This window comes from Ostrinia nubilalis, chromosome Z (assembly GCF_963855985.1).
Source record: "Ostrinia nubilalis chromosome Z, ilOstNubi1.1, whole genome shotgun sequence".
Taxonomy (NCBI): domain Eukaryota; kingdom Metazoa; phylum Arthropoda; class Insecta; order Lepidoptera; family Crambidae; genus Ostrinia; species Ostrinia nubilalis.
Window position 1 is genome coordinate 19998042 of NC_087119.1, and position 20273 is coordinate 20018314.

General features: G+C 36.8%; 1 protein-coding gene across 1 annotated transcript in view; it reads left to right on the forward strand.

The window, feature by feature from the left end:
* LOC135086780 (adenylate cyclase type 6-like) overlaps positions 1-13505 on the forward strand; it is a 385929-nt gene extending 372424 nt beyond the window's left edge. Inside the window, exons 23-32 of the mRNA XM_063981571.1 lie at positions 6941-7033; positions 7347-7507; positions 9059-9198; positions 9765-9874; positions 10109-10328; positions 10539-10670; positions 11092-11216; positions 11553-11705; positions 11819-11957; positions 12128-13505. Of these exons, the coding sequence (XP_063837641.1) occupies positions 6941-7033; positions 7347-7507; positions 9059-9198; positions 9765-9874; positions 10109-10328; positions 10539-10670; positions 11092-11216; positions 11553-11705; positions 11819-11957; positions 12128-12558 (1704 nt within the window). The 3' untranslated portion in view covers positions 12559-13505. The remainder of the gene's footprint in view (positions 1-6940; positions 7034-7346; positions 7508-9058; positions 9199-9764; positions 9875-10108; positions 10329-10538; positions 10671-11091; positions 11217-11552; positions 11706-11818; positions 11958-12127) is intronic.
* Positions 13506-20273: the final 6768 nt, after the last annotated feature.

The following is a 20273-nucleotide window of genomic DNA, read 5'->3' on the forward strand; positions in this document are numbered from 1 at the left end:
ACTTATCGTACCCGATAAGTTGCTGCGCGTACCAATTCTTCTCGGACAAACGTTTACAGAGCAAGATCATGTAGTAGTTTACAAAACTAAAAACAAACTTAAAATTACGTCAGATTCATTAAAAACGATTGAACTGTACGTATCAAATCCTGTTTATATTAACCTCTCCTATGCTTTGTCTCAGATCTGTGCAACCTCCGTCAACTGCTATGTCTCAGATCTAAGACAAGACTACTTTGTCATTTTGAAACATCATTTGAAAACCGTAGCAGTTGGGGGGTGCAGTTTTGCGCGGCTCAATAGCACGCTAAAGGTTAATAAATATACAGAAGTTGATGTTTACTCTAAACCTGAATACACTGGAGATTTATTTATTGAACCTGGCTTATGTCAACATCATCAAAGGCAATATCAATCAATTCAAAGTGTAATAAGACTGAACAAAGGACAAGGCAAAATCATAATTAAAGGCCTTGCACCTTCAGAGTTTGAATTAGTTAAAGATACTTTGATAGTTCGAGCATTGCCTTTAAATGAGCTAGAGATATTAGATGTAAACAGAGTCGAACATAATATTCAAAATAAACCTGATATTTCGCGTATTGATTCTACTATGATGCATATTGATGATAGTATTGAGCCAGAGTACAAGGAACAACTTATAAATATGCTTAATGAATACAGAGACTGTTTTGCATTTTCGGTTAGGGAATTAGGATGCGTCAGTGGTGCTGAAATGGAAATCAATCTCAACGACACCTCTCCCGTTGTCTATAGGCCCTATCGTTTATCTAATACCGAACGCGAAGTGGTGCGAAATATGGTCCAAGAGATGGAAGATTCCGGTATTATACAACAATCTTCATCGAACTATGCGTCACCAATTATTCTTATTCGTAAGAAAACTGGTGACTATCGGCTTTGCGTGGATTTTAGAGCATTGAATAAAAAAACTATTAAGGAACATTACCCCCTTCCACGAATAGACGATCAACTAGACAATCTATCTGGTCATAGATACTACACATCCTTGGATCTTGCGTCTGGTTATTATCAGATCCCCATGGAAAATGCATCTAAGCATTTAACAGCTTTCATAACTCCGGACGGTCATTACGAGTTCAATCGGATGCCGTTTGGACTCGTTAATGCGCCGTCTGTTTTTCAAAAAACCATCAATAATATACTGGGAAACGCAAGATTCAAGGATGCGTTTGCGTATATGGATGACGTCATCATACCGTCAAAAACCGTGGAAGAGGGTCTCCAAATTCTTAAAAACATCTTGGACCTATTTCGAACCTCTGGTTTAACTTTAAATTTATCCAAATGCAATTTCCTTAAAAAATCCATTGATTATCTGGGGTTTGAGGTTAATGAAAATGGGATAAAGCCCGGGAAAAAGAAGATAGAAGCGGTAGATAATTTTCCTAGACCTACAGACCAACATAAGGTCCGTCAATTTATTGGCTTAGCTAGTTTCTTCCGTCGTTTTATAAAAGACTTTTCCATCATTGCAAGGCCCTTAACACAGCTTCTAAAGAAGGACACAAAATGGAAATGGGACAAAGTGGAGGAAAATGCTTTTAATACTCTAAAGAGTAAGCTTGTTGAACGCCCTATATTATCGTTTTACAATCCAGATTATGAGACGCAATTACATACTGATGCTTCAAAAGTAGGTATAGCTGGAATTTTAATGCAGAGACGTGATAAAGATTCACCTTTTAATGCGGTAGCATACTATAGTCGTCAAACATCTCCTGAGGAGGCTAAATTTACATCTTACGATTTAGAGACCTTGGCTGTTGTAGACTCCCTGAAAAGATTTAGGGTATACTTATTAGGTATTCCCTTCACCGTGGTTACTGACTGTAACTCATTACGATCCACCTTTGAAAAAAGAGATACATTGCCTAGGGTCGCGAGGTGGTGGAACATAATACAGGAGTTTGATATAAATATCGTTTATAAGCCGGGGACATCTATGACCCACGTAGATGCACTCAGCCGGAATCCAATTTCAAACACGATTGATGAATTCCAAGTTCGACAAATTGATACAGATTGGGTAGCTACAGTACAACAAAGCGATCCCGAACTGCAAAGAATAGTTCATATTTTAAATGACAAAGAAAGCGACAACATAACTGAAATTAAAAATGGGTTTATCGTTAAAAGGGGCTTATTATACCGAAAAACTGAAAATGGAGATCGCTGGGTTGTACCAAAAGGAGTAAGGTGGCAAGTAATGAAATCTAATCATGATGAAATAGGGCATTTTGGGTTTGACAAGACATATGAAAAGATAAAGAGTAATTATTGGTTTCCTAAAATGAGACGTTTTATAAAAAAATATGTTCAGTCGTGTTTGGAATGCGCACATGCTAAGATTCCGGCTGGTAAAAAGGCAGGATTATTACACCCGATTGAAAAGGTCGACCAACCATTTCACACCTTACATATAGACCACTTAGGGCCATTTGTCCGCAGCAAAAAGAATAATTCGTATCTTTTATTAATTATCGATGCATTCACCAAATTCATTGTTCTTGTCCCAGTTAAGAGTACCAAGTCCAGTCATTCCATTAAAGCCATAAAACACTATTTTCATACATTTAGTGTACCCAAGCGCCTGATTTCCGATAGAGGAACCTCTTTCACGTCTAAAACTTTTCAAAATTATGTTAGCTCCCTTGGCATCAAACACATTATGAATGCGGTGGCTACTCCACGTGCCAATGGCCAAGTGGAGCGCTATAATAGAACCGTTTTATCCGCATTAACGGCAATGAACCACAGTAAGCCCGATAACACTTGGGATGAGTGTGTCTCTGAAATCCAATGGGGTCTTAATAATACATTAAACAAAGGGACAGGGAAGAGTCCAGCTCAGGCTCTTTTTGGCATAAATTTGGTTGGCACTCCAGATTCACTGCTTCAACTTAATGTCGTAGATGAATCTGACAATTTTACACCACCCTTAGAAGAAACTAGAAAAGAAATAACAGATACAATAATAGTTAATCAAGAAAAACAAAAGGAACGATTCGATAAGTCCAGGAAAAACGTTACTTTCAAATTAGGAGAACTCGTTAGGGTAGAGAGAGAAGTCCCATCGGTAGGAAAAAGTAGGAAGCTACTTCCAAAAATCAGAGGGCCGTATCGTATCACTAAAATTTTAGACAACGACAGGTATGTCGTAGAAGACACGCCATTGTCCCGTAAAGGAAATAGAAAATTTAGTGGCATATTCTCTGTTGACAAAATTCATCCATGGATGGTATTTAATAGGGCAGATTCACAATCTGAATCGTCTAATAATGATGACAGTGAATAAGTCTCACCGTTTGATCTGCTGCAAAACATGTAACAAATATTTTAGCATATTATTAATAGTGATCTATTATTTACGACTTTATGAAAATGATTAAAGCTTAGATACATTATTTTGTTGAATATCTACATACAATGCACGAATGATGATATTCTTATATAAGTATTCTAATAAGTGATTTTTATCTTTATCATAAAAGTGATGAGGGTTTGACTGAAAACATGAAGGGGTTTCAGTAAACCTATGATTATGTGTTGTTTGACTGAGAACATGAAGGGGTCTCAGTTAAATAGTATTGAAGACATGAAGGGGCTTCAATAAAGAATAGTTAATAGCAAATTGTAATTATCTTATTGTTGTGGATATGTAGAGGCCTCAACAATAATTAAGCTATAATATTACTATGATGCAGATGATTTAATATTGTTTATATTTTGTTGTGGATATGTAGAGACCTCAACAATAATTAATCTATAATATTATTATGACGCAGATGATTTAAAATTGTATATATTTTGTTGTGGATATGTAGAGGCCTCAACAATAAAATCAATAATATTAAAATAATATTATTATGTACCTAGATGATTTCATACTGTTTATATTGTGTAGAGGTTTCAACAAATTTATTTATAAGTGTAGTTATACGATGAAGATTATTTAATACTGTACAATGTATGTACGTATAATTTCCCGAGACGGGAAATATGTCAGGAAAGGCCGACTGTTAGAAAATCAGTAAATGTATGATTAATTCACATGAATTTATTTCAATTATTACTATTTCTTAATATTTTTTCTAATTTGTTTTTAAATTATAAGTAATTATACTGACTAACGCACGTGCTTCCGACTATGCGATTGGTGGGGAACACCCACTCCACTCGCCCCACTCTAACGGACATGATAAAAGGGCCGGGTAGCACGAGCGTTCGTCAGTGTGCGACGAGAAGTCAAAGTGTAAAGAACTTTGTAAAAGTGTAATAAAGTGTGTGAAACTACAAGGAGTCTCATTCCAGCAAGATCCCTTTCATTAGGAAAATTTCGAAACCACTAACTGTAAATAAAATTGACTATGAAAATGTTGAAAGATTTTTTGGACTTAAACTGGGACTACTTTTATTGTTTGACGGATGTAAATCTAGCTACTGAGTATCTAATCAATAATATCAAGAACATAATAAATAAAAACACAAAAACCACAAAGATACCAAACAAAATGAAACCATTGAAACCTTGGATAACATTTGGAATAGTAAAATCAATTCGGAATCGGGACAAATTACTTAAAAAATTTAAAAAAACGCCTAATAATCTAAATTTAGAAATAGAATATAAAAATTATAGAAATACATGTAATAAATTGATAAAATATGCCAAAAGAAATTATTATAAGAACAAATTAGAAAAATCGGTTGGGAGCAATAAAGAAACCTGGAAAATCATCAAAGAACTATGCAACATGACAAAAATTAAAGAATCGGAGTCAAATCTACTCACCTTGGATGATAATCCAGAAACGTCACTAGATAAAGTTAATCAATATTTTACGAATGTGGGCAGTGATCTCGCCAATCAAACACTGCACAAACTAGGGCTGACGGAATCAGACTTAATAAACAAAATAAAGACTACAACTGCACCTGTGCACTCAATGTCGTTCCTACCAACGGACCCCCTTGAGGTCGCCAATATAATAGCAAAACTCGATTCCAATAGTGCTGGCGGAGGTGACAAGATTGCTGTTCGTGTTTTGAAGATGATTAAGGAACTAATAGTGGCACCAATTGCTTTCATTTGTAACTTGAGTTTCACGACAGGTGTTTTTCCTACCTCTTTTAAAACTGCCATTGTTTGTCCCATACATAAGGCTGGTGACCGGAAGAACCCATCAAACTATAGGCCAATATCACTTCTATCGACCATGTCAAAGATATTGGAGAAACTCGTCAACCGCAGACTGGTCAGCTACCTGAATAAGGTAGATCTGCTTTCAGAAAACCAGTACGGATTTCGTGCTGGCAGATCGACGGAGGATGCTGTGCTCAAACTGACCTCTCTGATTACCAAGTACCTAGACGAGGGTGATTGCTGCGTTGGAGTATTTTTGGATCTCCAGAAAGCCTTCGACACAGTTTCTATCCCGATATTACTCGCACGGCTAGAGAGTTCAGGTGTTAGGGGCATAGTACACTCTTGGTTCTCGGACTATCTGACAGGTCGACGTCAAATCGTGAGAGTGGATGAGTATCACAGCAAGTCTGCTCCATGCAACTACGGTGTCCCGCAAGGCAGTACACTCGGTCCAACACTATTTTTAATTTACATAAATAGTTTATGTGATCTGAGTGTTCCTGGGGCTGACACCATCATGTTTGCAGACGACACTGTGGTATTATTCCATAGTAAAAAATGGGAAGAGGCGAAGCATATAGCAGAAACAGGACTAAGTCATATAACAGCCTGGTTAGAGCACAATCTTCTAACAATTAACTCCCAAAAAACCAAATTCCTCTGTTTTAGCAAGTCAAAAGCCAAAAGTCCAGACAACAATTTATGCCTAACGTTACACACATTCCCCTGCAACCAGAACATACAATCACCCTGTCATTGTCCTACTCTCTCCCGCATTCAGACAATCAAATATCTGGGTATCACTGTCGATGACAACCTCCAATGGAAGCAACATCTAAATGTAGTCTCCGCTAAGGCGCGCAAACTCATATTTGCATTCAGACAGTTACGTATTGCAGCAGATCACGATCTTCTTGTCTCAACTTACAAATCTCTTTGTCAATGCATCCTTACTTACTGTCTATGTGTTTGGGGTAACGCGGCGAAGACTCATATTATGATTCTGCTGGAAAGAGCTCAAAGAGCCGTTCTCAAAGTTGCACTAGGTCTTCCTTATCGGTTCCCAACAGAGCATCTCTATCAGCAAGCTAGGGTTCTCCCAGTCCGTAAATTATACATACTATTAACCGTATGTAGATTCCACAACAAAATAGTCCCACATACAACATTAGTCAAAAGGAGAGTCCCTAGGTTTACTATTCCCATAACACACTCAGGACTCATGAAACGGCATTTTTCACACATGGCCCCTAGACTGTACAACAAAATACTTGCAACAAGTAAAGACATCACACAACTTGTTTCGGTAACGTTTAAAAAACTTATTATAAAATGGATGGAACAATATACGTACGACACTTTAGAAAAGTTAATCCAGACAATAACTAGTTTCTCTTAGCACACTTATTCACTTACACACAAAATCACACTCACACTATCACACACACATTTTTGTTTTGTTTTTCTATTTAAATTATTTTTTAAATTAAAAGATAAAATCTAAAATAAACACTAAATTGTAGTCTTATGTTTTTTTGAGGAGGAGCCTGACTCTCGTTACACAGGTTAACCTTATACGAGAGCGGCACATATCTTGTAATTGTAAAGTGTTTATTTAATAAAAGTATTTTCATTTTCATTTTCAATCTCCAAAGGGTGCAATTCTATTATGCATGATAGAAAGAGTCCAGAAGATTGACTTGAGTTTATTTTTAAGGTAGATTATTAACGTTACTGAAAATTTTTAAGGTGCTGGGCTTGTATAGCGGTGCCCAAATGGACCCAGAATTCATTCAGCAATTAATGGAATTCGATGGGTTCTGCCCATTCAGCATGAACGAGGTGAGTGTTGTGGATATATGAGGCTACTGATTCTTATTGGGATCTCTTTCTAATGAACTATTTAGACGATTTGCCTTGGTATACAAGCTGGTTTTCTATTTTCAATCCTAATCCCAATCGCAATCCTATTTCACGTTTTGTCTTTAAATAGGTAATCTCATCAAAAATCTCAAACGAATTTTACTTGTCGTGGGTTCAAGTCCTTCCTGAGGCTATCAGTTTTGTAAAGTAAAATACCATCCAAACAAACAAAGTTAATAACACAAATATCACTTAAGATAGGTTTATAATAAAATTGCTTTTTGTCTTACAGCACTACCTACAACTGACGCTGCTGGTGATGTTCCTGTGTGCTGTACACCAAATTCTGATCACAATGATGAAGACGCTCCTCCTGGTCATCATCTCAACCACGTACATTCTGGTGACCACGCAGGAGCACTTGTATCTCACCCACTTCTTCCTCGAGCCGCAGTGAGTGTTATGAGAGCTCATTCCGTATCACAATCACTTACTTATTTGTGATTTTTGAGGATAATAAAGTTGTAGTACAAAAACTAAATACTACTCGTATTATGTCAACTGTAATTACACACCATATTGCCTGGCCAATTATGGTCATACAGGCTGAGTTGCACCAACTAATTTTAACCGTGACTAAACAGTCACGAATGGATGCCCATAACGGCCGGTTCACATATACAACTATAGCCTGACCAGGAACATAAAAACCCTGGCATAGAGGCGCGTCAATTGCATTTGATAGTGCAACACTGAGTACAGTCGTACCTGTGTTAAATTAATAGGCTACCTTTATGTATCAGGATTCTGAATTACGGGCTAATTTGATATTTTCATAAATTAACGAAAAAAGACCTGGTTTAAATAAATTAAATGAAACCATCAATCGAGCTAGTAGGATTTTTTTTTATTATTCATCAATAAATCAAATTCAGAACTTGAATATTCAACTACAATGTCTGCTCATGAACGCTTCAAACTAGTTCAAACTCGGTACTTCTTTCCCAATTACATAAAATTCAACACTTACAAAGTGACAAAAAACTAAAATAAGTAGTTGAAACAAACCACAGCTAATTTTCATAGTGGACTGTACTATACGATAAACATGTCAGTCAATTTGACAACCTCTGTCGGAAACATTAATCAATGAAAATATTCTCCGAACCCTTAGTTAGTATTTCTCTTCGACAAATACTTTAACACATTGTTCACTTCCACCCCCATCACTTAGATGGTTGGCAGTCCACAACAGTACGTTTCTCTAGAAACTTCCTGCCCCGTACAACCAAACTGTGGAATGGACTGTCGTCTGCGGTATTTCCGGACGGATACGACCTGCAAGCTTTCAAGAGGAGAGCGTATCTTTACCTTAAAGGCCGGCAACGCACCTGTAACGCCCCTGGGTCTGCGGGTGTCTATGGGCGACGGTAATCACTTACCATCAGGTGATCCGTCTGCTCGTTTGCCTCCTATCACATAAAAAAAAAAAAAAATTGTGAACCACTTTTCTTTCACGACTATACAGTTTTAGCAATTTAATTCACAAAATCAATTGCACACTTTTAAAATAAAGTTTGTTTACACTTTGACAGCAATAGACAGTTTAATTATTGACATGCAAGGTGACATGTCGATGAAATTTTCAGTTACTGTTGCCATTACAAGAAATTAGTACCATTAGTTTTCCGCAACATGGCGAGGGTTTTTATGTTCCTGGTCGAGCTATACATACGCCATCGACGAAAAAAAAACGTACACGATAAAACGGAACAGTAAAACGGAGACATTTGTGTGAACCGGCCGTAAGTGGTGGTTTTTATAGTTAATTTATGATGGTGCAACTCAGCCTAAGAATAGTAGTTAACTATTCAGATTTATCGTAACCTTCCTTTGTCTATGCGTTTACATATTCTTCTTACATAATACTTCGAGGAAAAGGCCGATGAAATTTTAAAGATCAACAAAGGTCTTTGAGATTATAAAACATTATTTTCTCTCCAGGCAAAAATGCGGACTGGATTGGAATCAGCAGTGGATGAACATCGTCATTGCGGTTGGTGCTACTGTTGCTCTGATCCTGCACTCACAGCAAACTGAGAGCACCTACAGATTGGACTTCATCTGGAAACTACAGGCTAACGGTATGTATATGCTTGAGAAAATCAATTTTCTAAGCCTGACTTGACCTTGGTCCCCGAGCACAGCACCCGCTCGGAAGGAAGTAATTACACCTTAGCTTCTTTATTTGTGGTTGAATATCAAATGGGATGCTATGGGCCTCCCCAACCCGTCTGACTAGCGTGAGGAATGTAGGCCAAATCCTTCATTTGCTTCTGGTAAGTTAGGGATGGTCGTGCTCCTGCACTGACTGACTGAATGACCTGATGATGATGATGATCTGTAAGTATCTCACAGCTGATATTATTTTTTTTTAATTACAAGAACATTGAGTGAAAAATCATATACTTCTTCTTCTTGTCGTGTCGACAACAAATCTACACAGTGTCAGCCCAAAACTCCGCTACAAGAGTGGCGTTGCCAATAGCCTTCATTAAATCTTCTTGCCAGCAGTTGTTTCGACTGGAAAACAAAACCACACTTGCACTCCAAGTTTGAGCCATCCAAGAATCCCCACCTGAACAGATTGAAATCAGATTAAAATAGAATTACCAGTGTCTGTAATTATAACATCTTATTTTACATACAGATGAGAAGGAGGAGATGGAACATCTAGAGGCATATAATCGCAAACTGCTCGCTAATATCCTGCCAGAGCACGTCGCGCAACACTTCCTCTGCAGCGACAAGAATATCGATGTAAGTCTTCAAAGTATTCCTTCTTTTCATTCATTCCCAGACTATCTTTTTTGTTATTTTTACTCCCCTCCTGATAACATTTCATTTTAAAACTATACAATACATATTGCCAAGTATTTTGGAAATACTGCATCTACTTTTTGATCATTTACCTCACTCTTTTTAACTGACCTATTTTCCTCAGAATTAGTTCTCGGTATGTCGTTAGCCATATTAATTCCATTACTTAAGCAGGAGCTGTACCACGAGCAATGCGAATCGGTTTGCGTTATGTTCGCCTCGATCCCGAACTTCTCCGAATTCTACGTGGAACTGGAGGGCAATAATGAGGGAGTGGAGTGCCTCCGTCTCCTCAATGAAATCATCGCCGACTTCGACGAGATTCTCGCCGAGGAGCAGTTCAGATACATCGAGAAGATCAAGAGCACTGGCGCTACGTATATGGCTGCATCTGGTAAGTTTTAATTTAAAAAAATAGATAATTTTACAAACTATTTTGGTACCCGACTAGTATACGGATCGATCCATTCTTAGGAAAGTAACATTAAAAACTAAAATGCTCATTTTTTTTTAATGTAGATTCTTTTGACATTGTAACATAGTCTCATTCAACCATTGCTAGGTAAAGGGATGATGATGGTCTTAAAACTATTTTCTACATTAGGCCTGACGGTTTCGACCAGCGATCTCCGTGGCTACCGCCACGTTACCGCGATGGCTGACTACGCTCTCCGCCTTCGTGAGCAGCTTCAGTATGTCAACGAGCACTCGTTCAATAGCTTCCGTATCAGGATCGGTGAGTTGTTCGAAAATATCATGCTTAAACCCTGAGTGTAAATTTTTGGACTGAAACCTTCAAACATACTTAACCAAATGTATATTGTAATCATCAGATAAAAGCTTACACTCTGTGTATTAAACTTAAAGCCTTCCATTAGTCCAGTTTCTTACAAGTTTGAAATGCTGTCATTTTCGAGACTTTTCATAATATAGAATGTGGTTTCTGAAATTCGTTTTCTTTGTCTGTTAATAATGTGTGAATTTACAGACACAAATTTTGAAACTGGACTGAAGAATAAAATAAGAAAATTAACGCTGAGTATTTGGTCAATGCTATGCGAATTGCGAATTAGTTTATCAAAATAAGCTAGCGTTATACTAATAATGATACCTTTGTCTAACATACACGCTGGATATGTAAATAACGTTTTGATCAGGCATTAACATCGGCCCGGTGGTAGCGGGCGTGATTGGCGCTCGCAAGCCACAGTATGACATCTGGGGCAACGCGGTCAACGTTGCGTCGCGAATGGACTCTACTGGCGTACTGGACCACATCCAGGTGATTAATGGACTCAACAATATTTGTCGAGTAATCCAAGATAAAAGTGGCTGACAAAAGATTCATACTTTTACAGAAATCTTTCTTGGTGGTGACAATGACATCTAGGTATATCTGGATTACTCACAAACATGGCTCCAGCTTCAATGCTGTGCGATTGTGGTACCACAATACAATCAACGATATAAAACCATTATATACTTATGTGATTGGAACGTTTTGCCACGGCGAAGTAATAACCTTGTTCTGGAATCATTTTTGTCACTCATTGCTATGTGATAGAATCCGTGTACAAGCTCAATGATGTTGTTGTTTATATTGCTATGCGATATTTAGGTGACTCAAGAGGTGTATGAAATCTTGGCGAGCCGTGGCTACAAACTGCGATGCAGGGGCACGGTTGACGTCAAGGGCAAGGGCAACATGGTCACCTACTTCCTGGAGGGAGTTGGTGAGACCGTCCCCCCTGGATGCATGGATATTTACAGCGTAAGTATTTATTTTTACTTAATTGATTTAATTTGTGAAAACAGATCAAAGAATAAATGCTTTTGGATATTGAGTAGACTTATTTTCTGACTCTTCTTAATTTCCCATTCCAGAACCCCACACCATCGACATCTGGACAGAGTGGAAGCGGAGGGGGCGGTGGCGGTCGCCCCGACCACCACCCACTGGAGACGCTGTCGGAGGGATGCACCGATGAAGACGGTCCGTCACCGCGAGCGTCCATTCCACGAGGTAATTAGATAATTACCTCTCATTTTCTTACTACATTATAACATCTATGTCATGTCAAAGAATATAATTTTAAGACAACTCACTTATTCACAAAATACTAATAGTAATCTACAAATTACCTATTTTTATCATTAGTATAAAATGGCTTAAAATATTTTTTGTCGATACAGAGAACCAAAACGGCTCGATGAGCCCACGTATGCACAATGGCTCGGCGTCGCGCGAGAGCCTCCCCAGCGAGGTTCACGCTCGCGCGCTGAAGCGCCTGGAGCGCCCGCAATCCCTGGCCGACGAGCCCAACTTGGCCACCATCATCTCGATGATCAACTCCCGCGCGTATTCCAGCAACTTCGATCGAACAGACAGGAACTCCTCTCTCAGGAATGTCAAGCGCACCGTCGTTGAGTCCCACAGCAGCGGTGAGATCGAGGAGCTTCTAGAGGGCCGCGCCCCGCGCCGCGCTGCCAGCCTTGCTGACTTCCTTTTCAGGAGGAAGCAACCGCGAAACGACGTCGCCTCTGTCAACATCATCGCCAACCCAATGAACGTCGTTTACGATGCTGAGAACCCCGCCTCACTCGATGAGACGTTTATTAACTAAGCCAGCATCTTTACCCGATGTCGAGATCCCAACTTCGCTATTATCTCGACCGACTCAAAATGCATGTCTTAAGTATCGGCATCCAAACATTGCGTCTATCATTACGTCATGAATTGTTGTTCTTTTTTCCACTTTACTAAACAGAAAGATCTAAGATTGACGGAATAATATAATTTTTGCAGATTCATTGTTCTGAAATGTGGATACTTCGGAAATGCGTTTTCAAGTAACACTGGATTTGACATTTTTTCTCCTGGAAATGACACAAGAGACAGCGGCAATGTTCGACTGCTGACTCGTCCGACGGGTTTGTTAACCTTTCATCTGGATCTGCCCACCGATTGACTTTTTGAGAGATTGAGCTTCACCAGACTTTGCCTTTTCATGAATCTGACGTAGTTTTCTCGGATTATACACATACGAATTTACTGATATTAGTTCTAAAGTATGAATGGATAGATTAAAGGTTGTGATACCGCGGGTTGACAGTCCCGATGACATTGTCAATTGGGTGCTTAGAGAAATGAAAGCGTATAATAAGGTAAGTAGATGAGATTGTATTTAATCGGATGCGGTGAATGAATTACATTAAAATTTCTTTTAGCCGGCTAAACCAAATAGGACAACCACTCTGACTTGACATTTTAATTTAGGAATTAATCTTAACCACATAAATTATATCATTAAGATTTAAAATTAGGTTAATTATCAGTAATATTTTATCAATTTTCGTAGAGCTTATAATAGCTATTAGTAATATAACACTGATCCAAATACCAACCATCATCTTAGCCACTGCTGTCAAATGATTAGCAACAATTTGAACATTCTCCACAAGAGCTAGTTAAACTGCGTACCTTTCACTAACCACACCCTTGCGATGTTTGTATTTTTTCATTACATCCCTTCGTTTTTGTAGGAGAAACAATTGTTTCATTAGGATTAAAAATTGTTAGTCCAGTCATTATAGTAAGTTCACCTCGGAATTCGAGATACCCAGCTGTAAGTCTGTAAATACGTGTATATTGACACCCTAAAAGTTGTCTCAAAACCTACATATGGTAGGGTGTAAGCAACTAATAAATTTCGAGTGCATTACCGCAGCAAAATTTTTATAAATGTTGTGCTTTAGAGAGTCGAGAGTATAGCAGATAATTAGTCCATCGTGAGCAGAAATTTGTCCACTAATAGCAAAATTCGTTCAAATTATAGTTTTAAAGTTATTAGGAAAAAACAGATTTTGCTGGGGTAATGTTTGAAACGTTACCCCAGCAAAATTTTTTTTTGAAAGTCGTTCTATCCCGGAACCAAATACATGGATAGATAGCTTTTGTTGCGTAGTAATTTGTCCACGAATAGCAAAATTTGTTCGTGTTCCGGTTCTCAAGTTATTCAGAATTTTGCTGGGGTAATGTTTTGTGATGTCCCAGATCTCGTAAATGGCTCAACGCAGAAGTTTGAAAAAAATACCAATGATAGACCTTGATATGTCCAAATTAGTTCAAGCATTAGTCATTGATTTGAATGATAAACACCAGTGTAATTAAATGATTTCGAAAATCAGATAAAACGGATTTGTAAGTAAACCAGTACTCTTACAATCGAATAAAAAGGTGTAGCATGTACCCTTGGTACACCTTTATAACCACAGTAAATATAAATGATGTGGCTTTGCGCAAAAGAGAGATTTCAAGAAATGTAATTTATTTTAACAGTCTTACTTTCGTGGCTGAATATGCAATTCCCTTATAACAAGGGAACATGGCATACAATGGACAAATTAAAATGTTCCTTGAATAAGCTATCCTGTTAATTTCAGCTTTATATTACGGCTTATAAGAAAGTTATCGGACTGCAAAAAAATATCAGGAATTCTTCTATAAGCCGACCAAATTATAAAGGTCACAAAAAAGCGACCGTTCCATACATAAGGCTTGCCATCTTAAATCAACGGTATGATATTGAGCTTTCGTCAGTACAGTTGCGAACAAAGGTGTTGTGTTGAGTTGAGAGGTCAGATTATTAAAATAATAAAACGAACATTTGATTTTTTAAATACATTTTAAAAATAATTTACATTACAGATAACAATGAGAGGATGACATTGCAAGGTGGTGCCAGTCCAGTCTTAAATCCGTTGATTTATGCTGCATCTGCCATCTTTTTGACTAAAAGATTCTTCTATCTCGCAGCTTAGACTTTTACTACAGACCTTAGACAGTATTTTTGTGAAAATTCTTACGCATGGTGGAGGAAGGGACGCTCTAGACACTCAAGTCTACAAGGAGTCACATGAACTCCAGTTTTAAATCCGTTGACATCTGCTGCATCTGCCATCTTTTTGGCTAGAAGATTCTTCCATCTTGCAGCGTAGACCTTTAGCTACAGACCTTAGACAGTATTTTTGTGAAAATTCTTACGCATGGTGGAGGAAGGGACGCTCTAGACACTCAAGTCTACAAGGAGTCACATGAACTCCAGTTTTAAATCCGTTGACATCTGCTGCATCTGCCATCTTTTTGGCTAGAAGATTCTTCCATCTTGCAGCGTAGACCTTTAGCTACAGACCTTAGACAGTATTTTTGTGAAAATTCTTACGCATGGTGGAGGAAGGGACGCTCTAGACACTCAAGTCTACAATGAGTCACATGAACTCCAGTTTTAAATCCGTTGACATCTGCTGCATCTGCCATCTTTTTGGTTAGAAGATTCTTCCATCTTGCAGCGTAGACCTTTAGCTACAGACTTTAGACATTATTTTTGAAAAAAATAAACGCATGGTGGAAGGACGATGGAGAATTGGAGACTGATTAGAAATTTAATATTTAAAAATCGTTTGCACGAATTACAATATTCCACATAACTGTACAAAACATTGACAGCTAAGCTACTAATTTGCGAAGTATACCTGTATGTATGGAGTGATCGCTTTTCTGTAACCTTTATAATTTGGTTGGCTTATAGAAGAATTCCTGATATTTTTTGCAGTTCAATAACTTTCTTTTAAGTCGTAATATAAAGCTGAAATTAACAGGATAGCTTATTCAAGGGACATTTTAATTTGTCCATTGTATGCCATGTTCCCTTGTTATAAGGGAATTGCATATTCAGCCACGAAAGTAAGACTGTTAAAATAAATTACATTTCTTGAAATCTCTCTTTTGCGCAAAGCCACATCATTTATATTTACTGTGGTTATAAAGGTGTACCAAGGGTACATGCTACACCTTTTTATTCGATTGTAAGAGTACTGGTTTACTCACAAATCCGTTTTATCTGATTTTCGAAATCATTTAATTACACTGGTGTTTATCATTCAAATCAATGACTAATGCTTGAACTAATTTGGACATATCAAGGTCTATCATTGGTATTTTTTTCAAACTTCTGCGTTGAGCCATTTACGAGATCTGGGACATCACAAAACATTACCCCAGCAAAATTCTTAATAACTTGAAAACCGGAACACGAACAAATTTTGCTATTCGTGGACAAATTACTACGCAACAAAAGCTGTCTATCCATGTATTTGGTTCCGGGATAGAACGACTTTCAAAAAAAAATTTTGCCAGGGTAATGTTTCAAACATTACCCCAGCAAAATCTGTTTTTTCCTAATAACTTTAAAACTATAATTTGAACGAATTTTGCTATTAGTGGACAAATTTCTGCTCACGATGGACTAATTATCTGCTATACTCTCGACTCTCTAAAGCACAACATTTATAAAAATTTTGCTGCGGTAATGCACTCTAAATTTCAAGGTCAACGGTCACAAAAATCGTTTTTTTTGCGCTTTTTTTTAGAAATATCTCATTTCCTATGGGTTTTTTGCTATTTGTATTTATTATCAATATTGTAGAATACTAAATTCTCTACAAATTTTGTTTAAAAAATTTTTTTATACGGTGAACCGTTTTCGAGATAGAGATATGTAGGTTTTGAGACAACTTTTAGGGTGTCAATATACAACTATTTACAGACTTGCAGCTGGGTATCTCGAATTCCGAGATTCTTACCTAATTTAAGCTTAAATGACTGGACTATGTGTCTCTAAAGGCACGCTCGGCAAGCAACAATACGTCAAAATTTTTCACCCCGTTTTGTTCTATTGTAATAATTACTTCGAGGTTCGAACAGTCGTATTTTTTTCATTTTCAGTTTTTTTATGATTTTATTTCATTTGTAATTATGCACCCTTTTTAAGTTTACGATGACGATATAACTTGGTCTTTCTTTCTTTAGTCAATGTCGGATTATGATTTAGTATCAGTTATAAGATCAAATTAGAACAGCAGACATTTATACATTTCTTAGGTCCATTCCATCTAGTCCCGTGACCTACGAAATGGTTTTGACGCATACGTTCGATGAGATCAATTTCTTATAATTGAAACATTAAACTATCTGACAGAGATTAATGAAAAGCTGACAACACCATAAAGTAATTGAATAAAGATCAATTCACTTACCAGTGGGTGAAATAGGTACTCTAGTTCTTAATAATTTTATTATTACCTAGGTGTTATAGTTACCAACCGTTAGCATAGATTAAGCCACATATTGTATTGTTCATCAATGTTGGAATCTTTTTAAGATATTTTAAGTTAATCTTAAAAGTTGCTTAGTCAAATGACAGCACGATTAAAATTTAAATTACTGCGTAAAATTTAGCATTATACTCAGTATAAAGGACGACAAAAAATACAAAAAATCCAAAAACAAATTGATGTTAGTTACTAAAATAGAGTTATACCTGATTTTAATGAAGTACAACCTTGTTTGCGTCTTGAGATTATAAATTCAAAACTTTACCGTTATTTCTTGACGAGTTCGCAATAAGAGATTAGATTTTCGTAGTTCGATAATTTTTTTGCGTCTTCATTGTTTTGGTGTTATTTTTCATGAATTGTTGATTCGATATTTATTTAATCTTGCTGATTAAATAAAATATATGAGTGACCAACTGTAGGTTTTATTTTATTATTTTTAGATATCTCCTTGTATAATTTTTTCTATGCTGAGTTGTTATGCACGCTTAGTTGAAGAATAAGTATCTGACTGTATCTGAAACAATACTTTTATTTTTAAAAGTAATTAAGATGATTACATCATTAGACGCGCTGATCCCGCCATAGATACAATCTCAATGTTAGGTAAGTATTGCTTATGTTACGACTTTGTTTAATAATCGTAAGTAAGATTAAAATATTCCCTTAGGTAGTAAATATAATAATGTATTATGATATTAATTGTATATATTTTCAGATAAAGTTCACCAATGAGCCCTGTCAATATAATTATCAGAAACATTAAGCTATATTTGAAGCATTCGCATATATAGTATCAAGTATAGCTCGGCAACAAATAAATTTAACGATCTGTTTATTTTGTATGCCAACAAAAAATGATATAACACCGGCGTAACCGTTGTTACATTCATAAGACGAAAAACAACACATTAATATTACAGTAACACACAGCCAGTAATATCATGACGTGTGTAGTCGTTAATAGTCAATATAGTTCGCGGTAAAGCGAATATTGGCGATATTAAATGTTTCGTATTTTCTATAATTTAGAACTCGTACCTATACCAGACCCCACCCTCCATTTAGCTTTGCGTAAGTAATGATAATTTATGAATCTCCTGCGAGATTACAAAATTATTCAAACTACACTCGCGAGAAAAGTATGGAATCACTTACATGAAGTTGTTTCCACGCGATCTTGTGCACTAACGAATCTGTTAGTAACAAAAAAGTGGCACCATTTTAAAGATTAAACTTTTAACTTTTAATTGATACCAAATTCATTTAAATCACACCGGTATTTAAAAAGATATCCCGGCTGATGTGAAGAAGTAAGGAAAAAGACATGTATCAACTGTTTGATACGTCGCGAGTTGCGGCCTATTTAGCCCTTATAAAAGCACGTGTTTTCGGATTTTTGCTTTCACACATTAATCCATACACATCTCCGCTGTTTTTGACACTATATCTGGGATTCTACACCTACAGAAGCAGCACAAATCGTTGCACTATTGCAAGAAGAGCTCAGCCAGCGGGCTGTCGCACGTCAGCTCCACATAAGCCAGTCCTGGGTTTCGAAAATTTTAAGACGCTTTCGGGAGACTGGTGGCTTTATCCCGAGACCAAGTTCTGAACAGCGCCGGTGAACATCGCAGAGGGATGACCGTTTTTTCATGTCAACCTCTCTATGAAATCGTCATTTGACTGGTATCGACGTCCAGCAAGAGCTCAGAAATGTTCGTAGGATAGCTGTTAGCGAGTGGACAGTTCGTCTAAGACATAAGCAATAGAATTTGACTCCAAAAAGGCCTGCCACAGGCTCGTAACTGACGGCAGGTCACCGACTAGCACGCTTTCAATTTGCTCGTACACATCTCGATGGGAAATCGAGCAAGCCACCCCCATAAGCCACTGTTTCAGCGAACCAGCACTGCACAAATCGCTCCCCAGGCCGCTAGACCCTACCTCTTCGACTGCTGCACTGCAAACACAGTCTGCATAAATACCGGTGTGATTTAAATGAATTTGGTATCAATTTAAAGTTAAAAGTTTAATCTCCACTAGCTCCAATTGCAGGTGCATATCAATAGCACTCATTAAAAAAAAAATCTTTAAAATGGTGTCACTTTTTTTGTTACTAACAAATTCGTTAGTACACAAGATCGCGTGGAAACAACTTCATGTAATCCTAAATTCTTTAGAAATTTCCATCGATGTAAACAAACACTTGTGCACACAATTACACTATAATACTCACGTTTTCTTAATATCATACACATTATTTCACAAGCTCATGAAACCAACTTTATTCTCATGATGAAACAAATATGAAATCTAACATTTAAAACGAAATATTTTAACAAAATATTTGGATGATGAAAATTTGTGCTTCATGTTAAAATGTCAAATAGACATTTGACGTTTAAATTTAGGTCCTATCTCTGGAAAATCTGTAAGTCATAGACAATATTCATAGATAATAATCTGTAAATTTTATCGATTTTATTTCAAGTATTCAATTATTTCAATTACCAATTACTTTGATAATATTAATTTAAAATAAAATATAAACGAGGTTATATTCAACAATGTATTTTTTCTTCATTGAATGCAACAACACACTTTGCGAAGAAGTCTTTGAATTCAGCTTTATTATACAGACGAGTGTCACATAAAAAAGGCCTTTCGACCACTTTTCGACTGGTTTACGATTTTATTGTGCACTTTGTCTAGACCCACAGTATAATTTAAATTATATTTCCTAAACAAATAAAAAAGGGGAAATTAAATTTTCTTTGATTAAGAAGATCCTATTTTGACGATCACATTACTGATCTCAACATCAATCAGAAGAGGGATTGATCTTAATAATTATACAAACGATCTTTGAAAATCAATTAATCGTCTGTTGCAGTCCGTAAATGACATTTACAGAATTGCGATTAACGAGAGATTTTTATTTCGCATCACTAGTAGATCAACTGACATAGACTAAAAATTCGTCAATGTCAGTTGGCCATATTTGTTTACATTTAGGGAAATTTCTAAAGAACTAAGGTATAAGTGATTCCATACTTTTGCTCGCGAGTGTATTATGCTTTTGTATGATTTTTCAAATCCTATTAACAATAACTTATTTCCTCTTTCGAGTTATTAACCAATTCACGGGTATTTTTATTTCAGC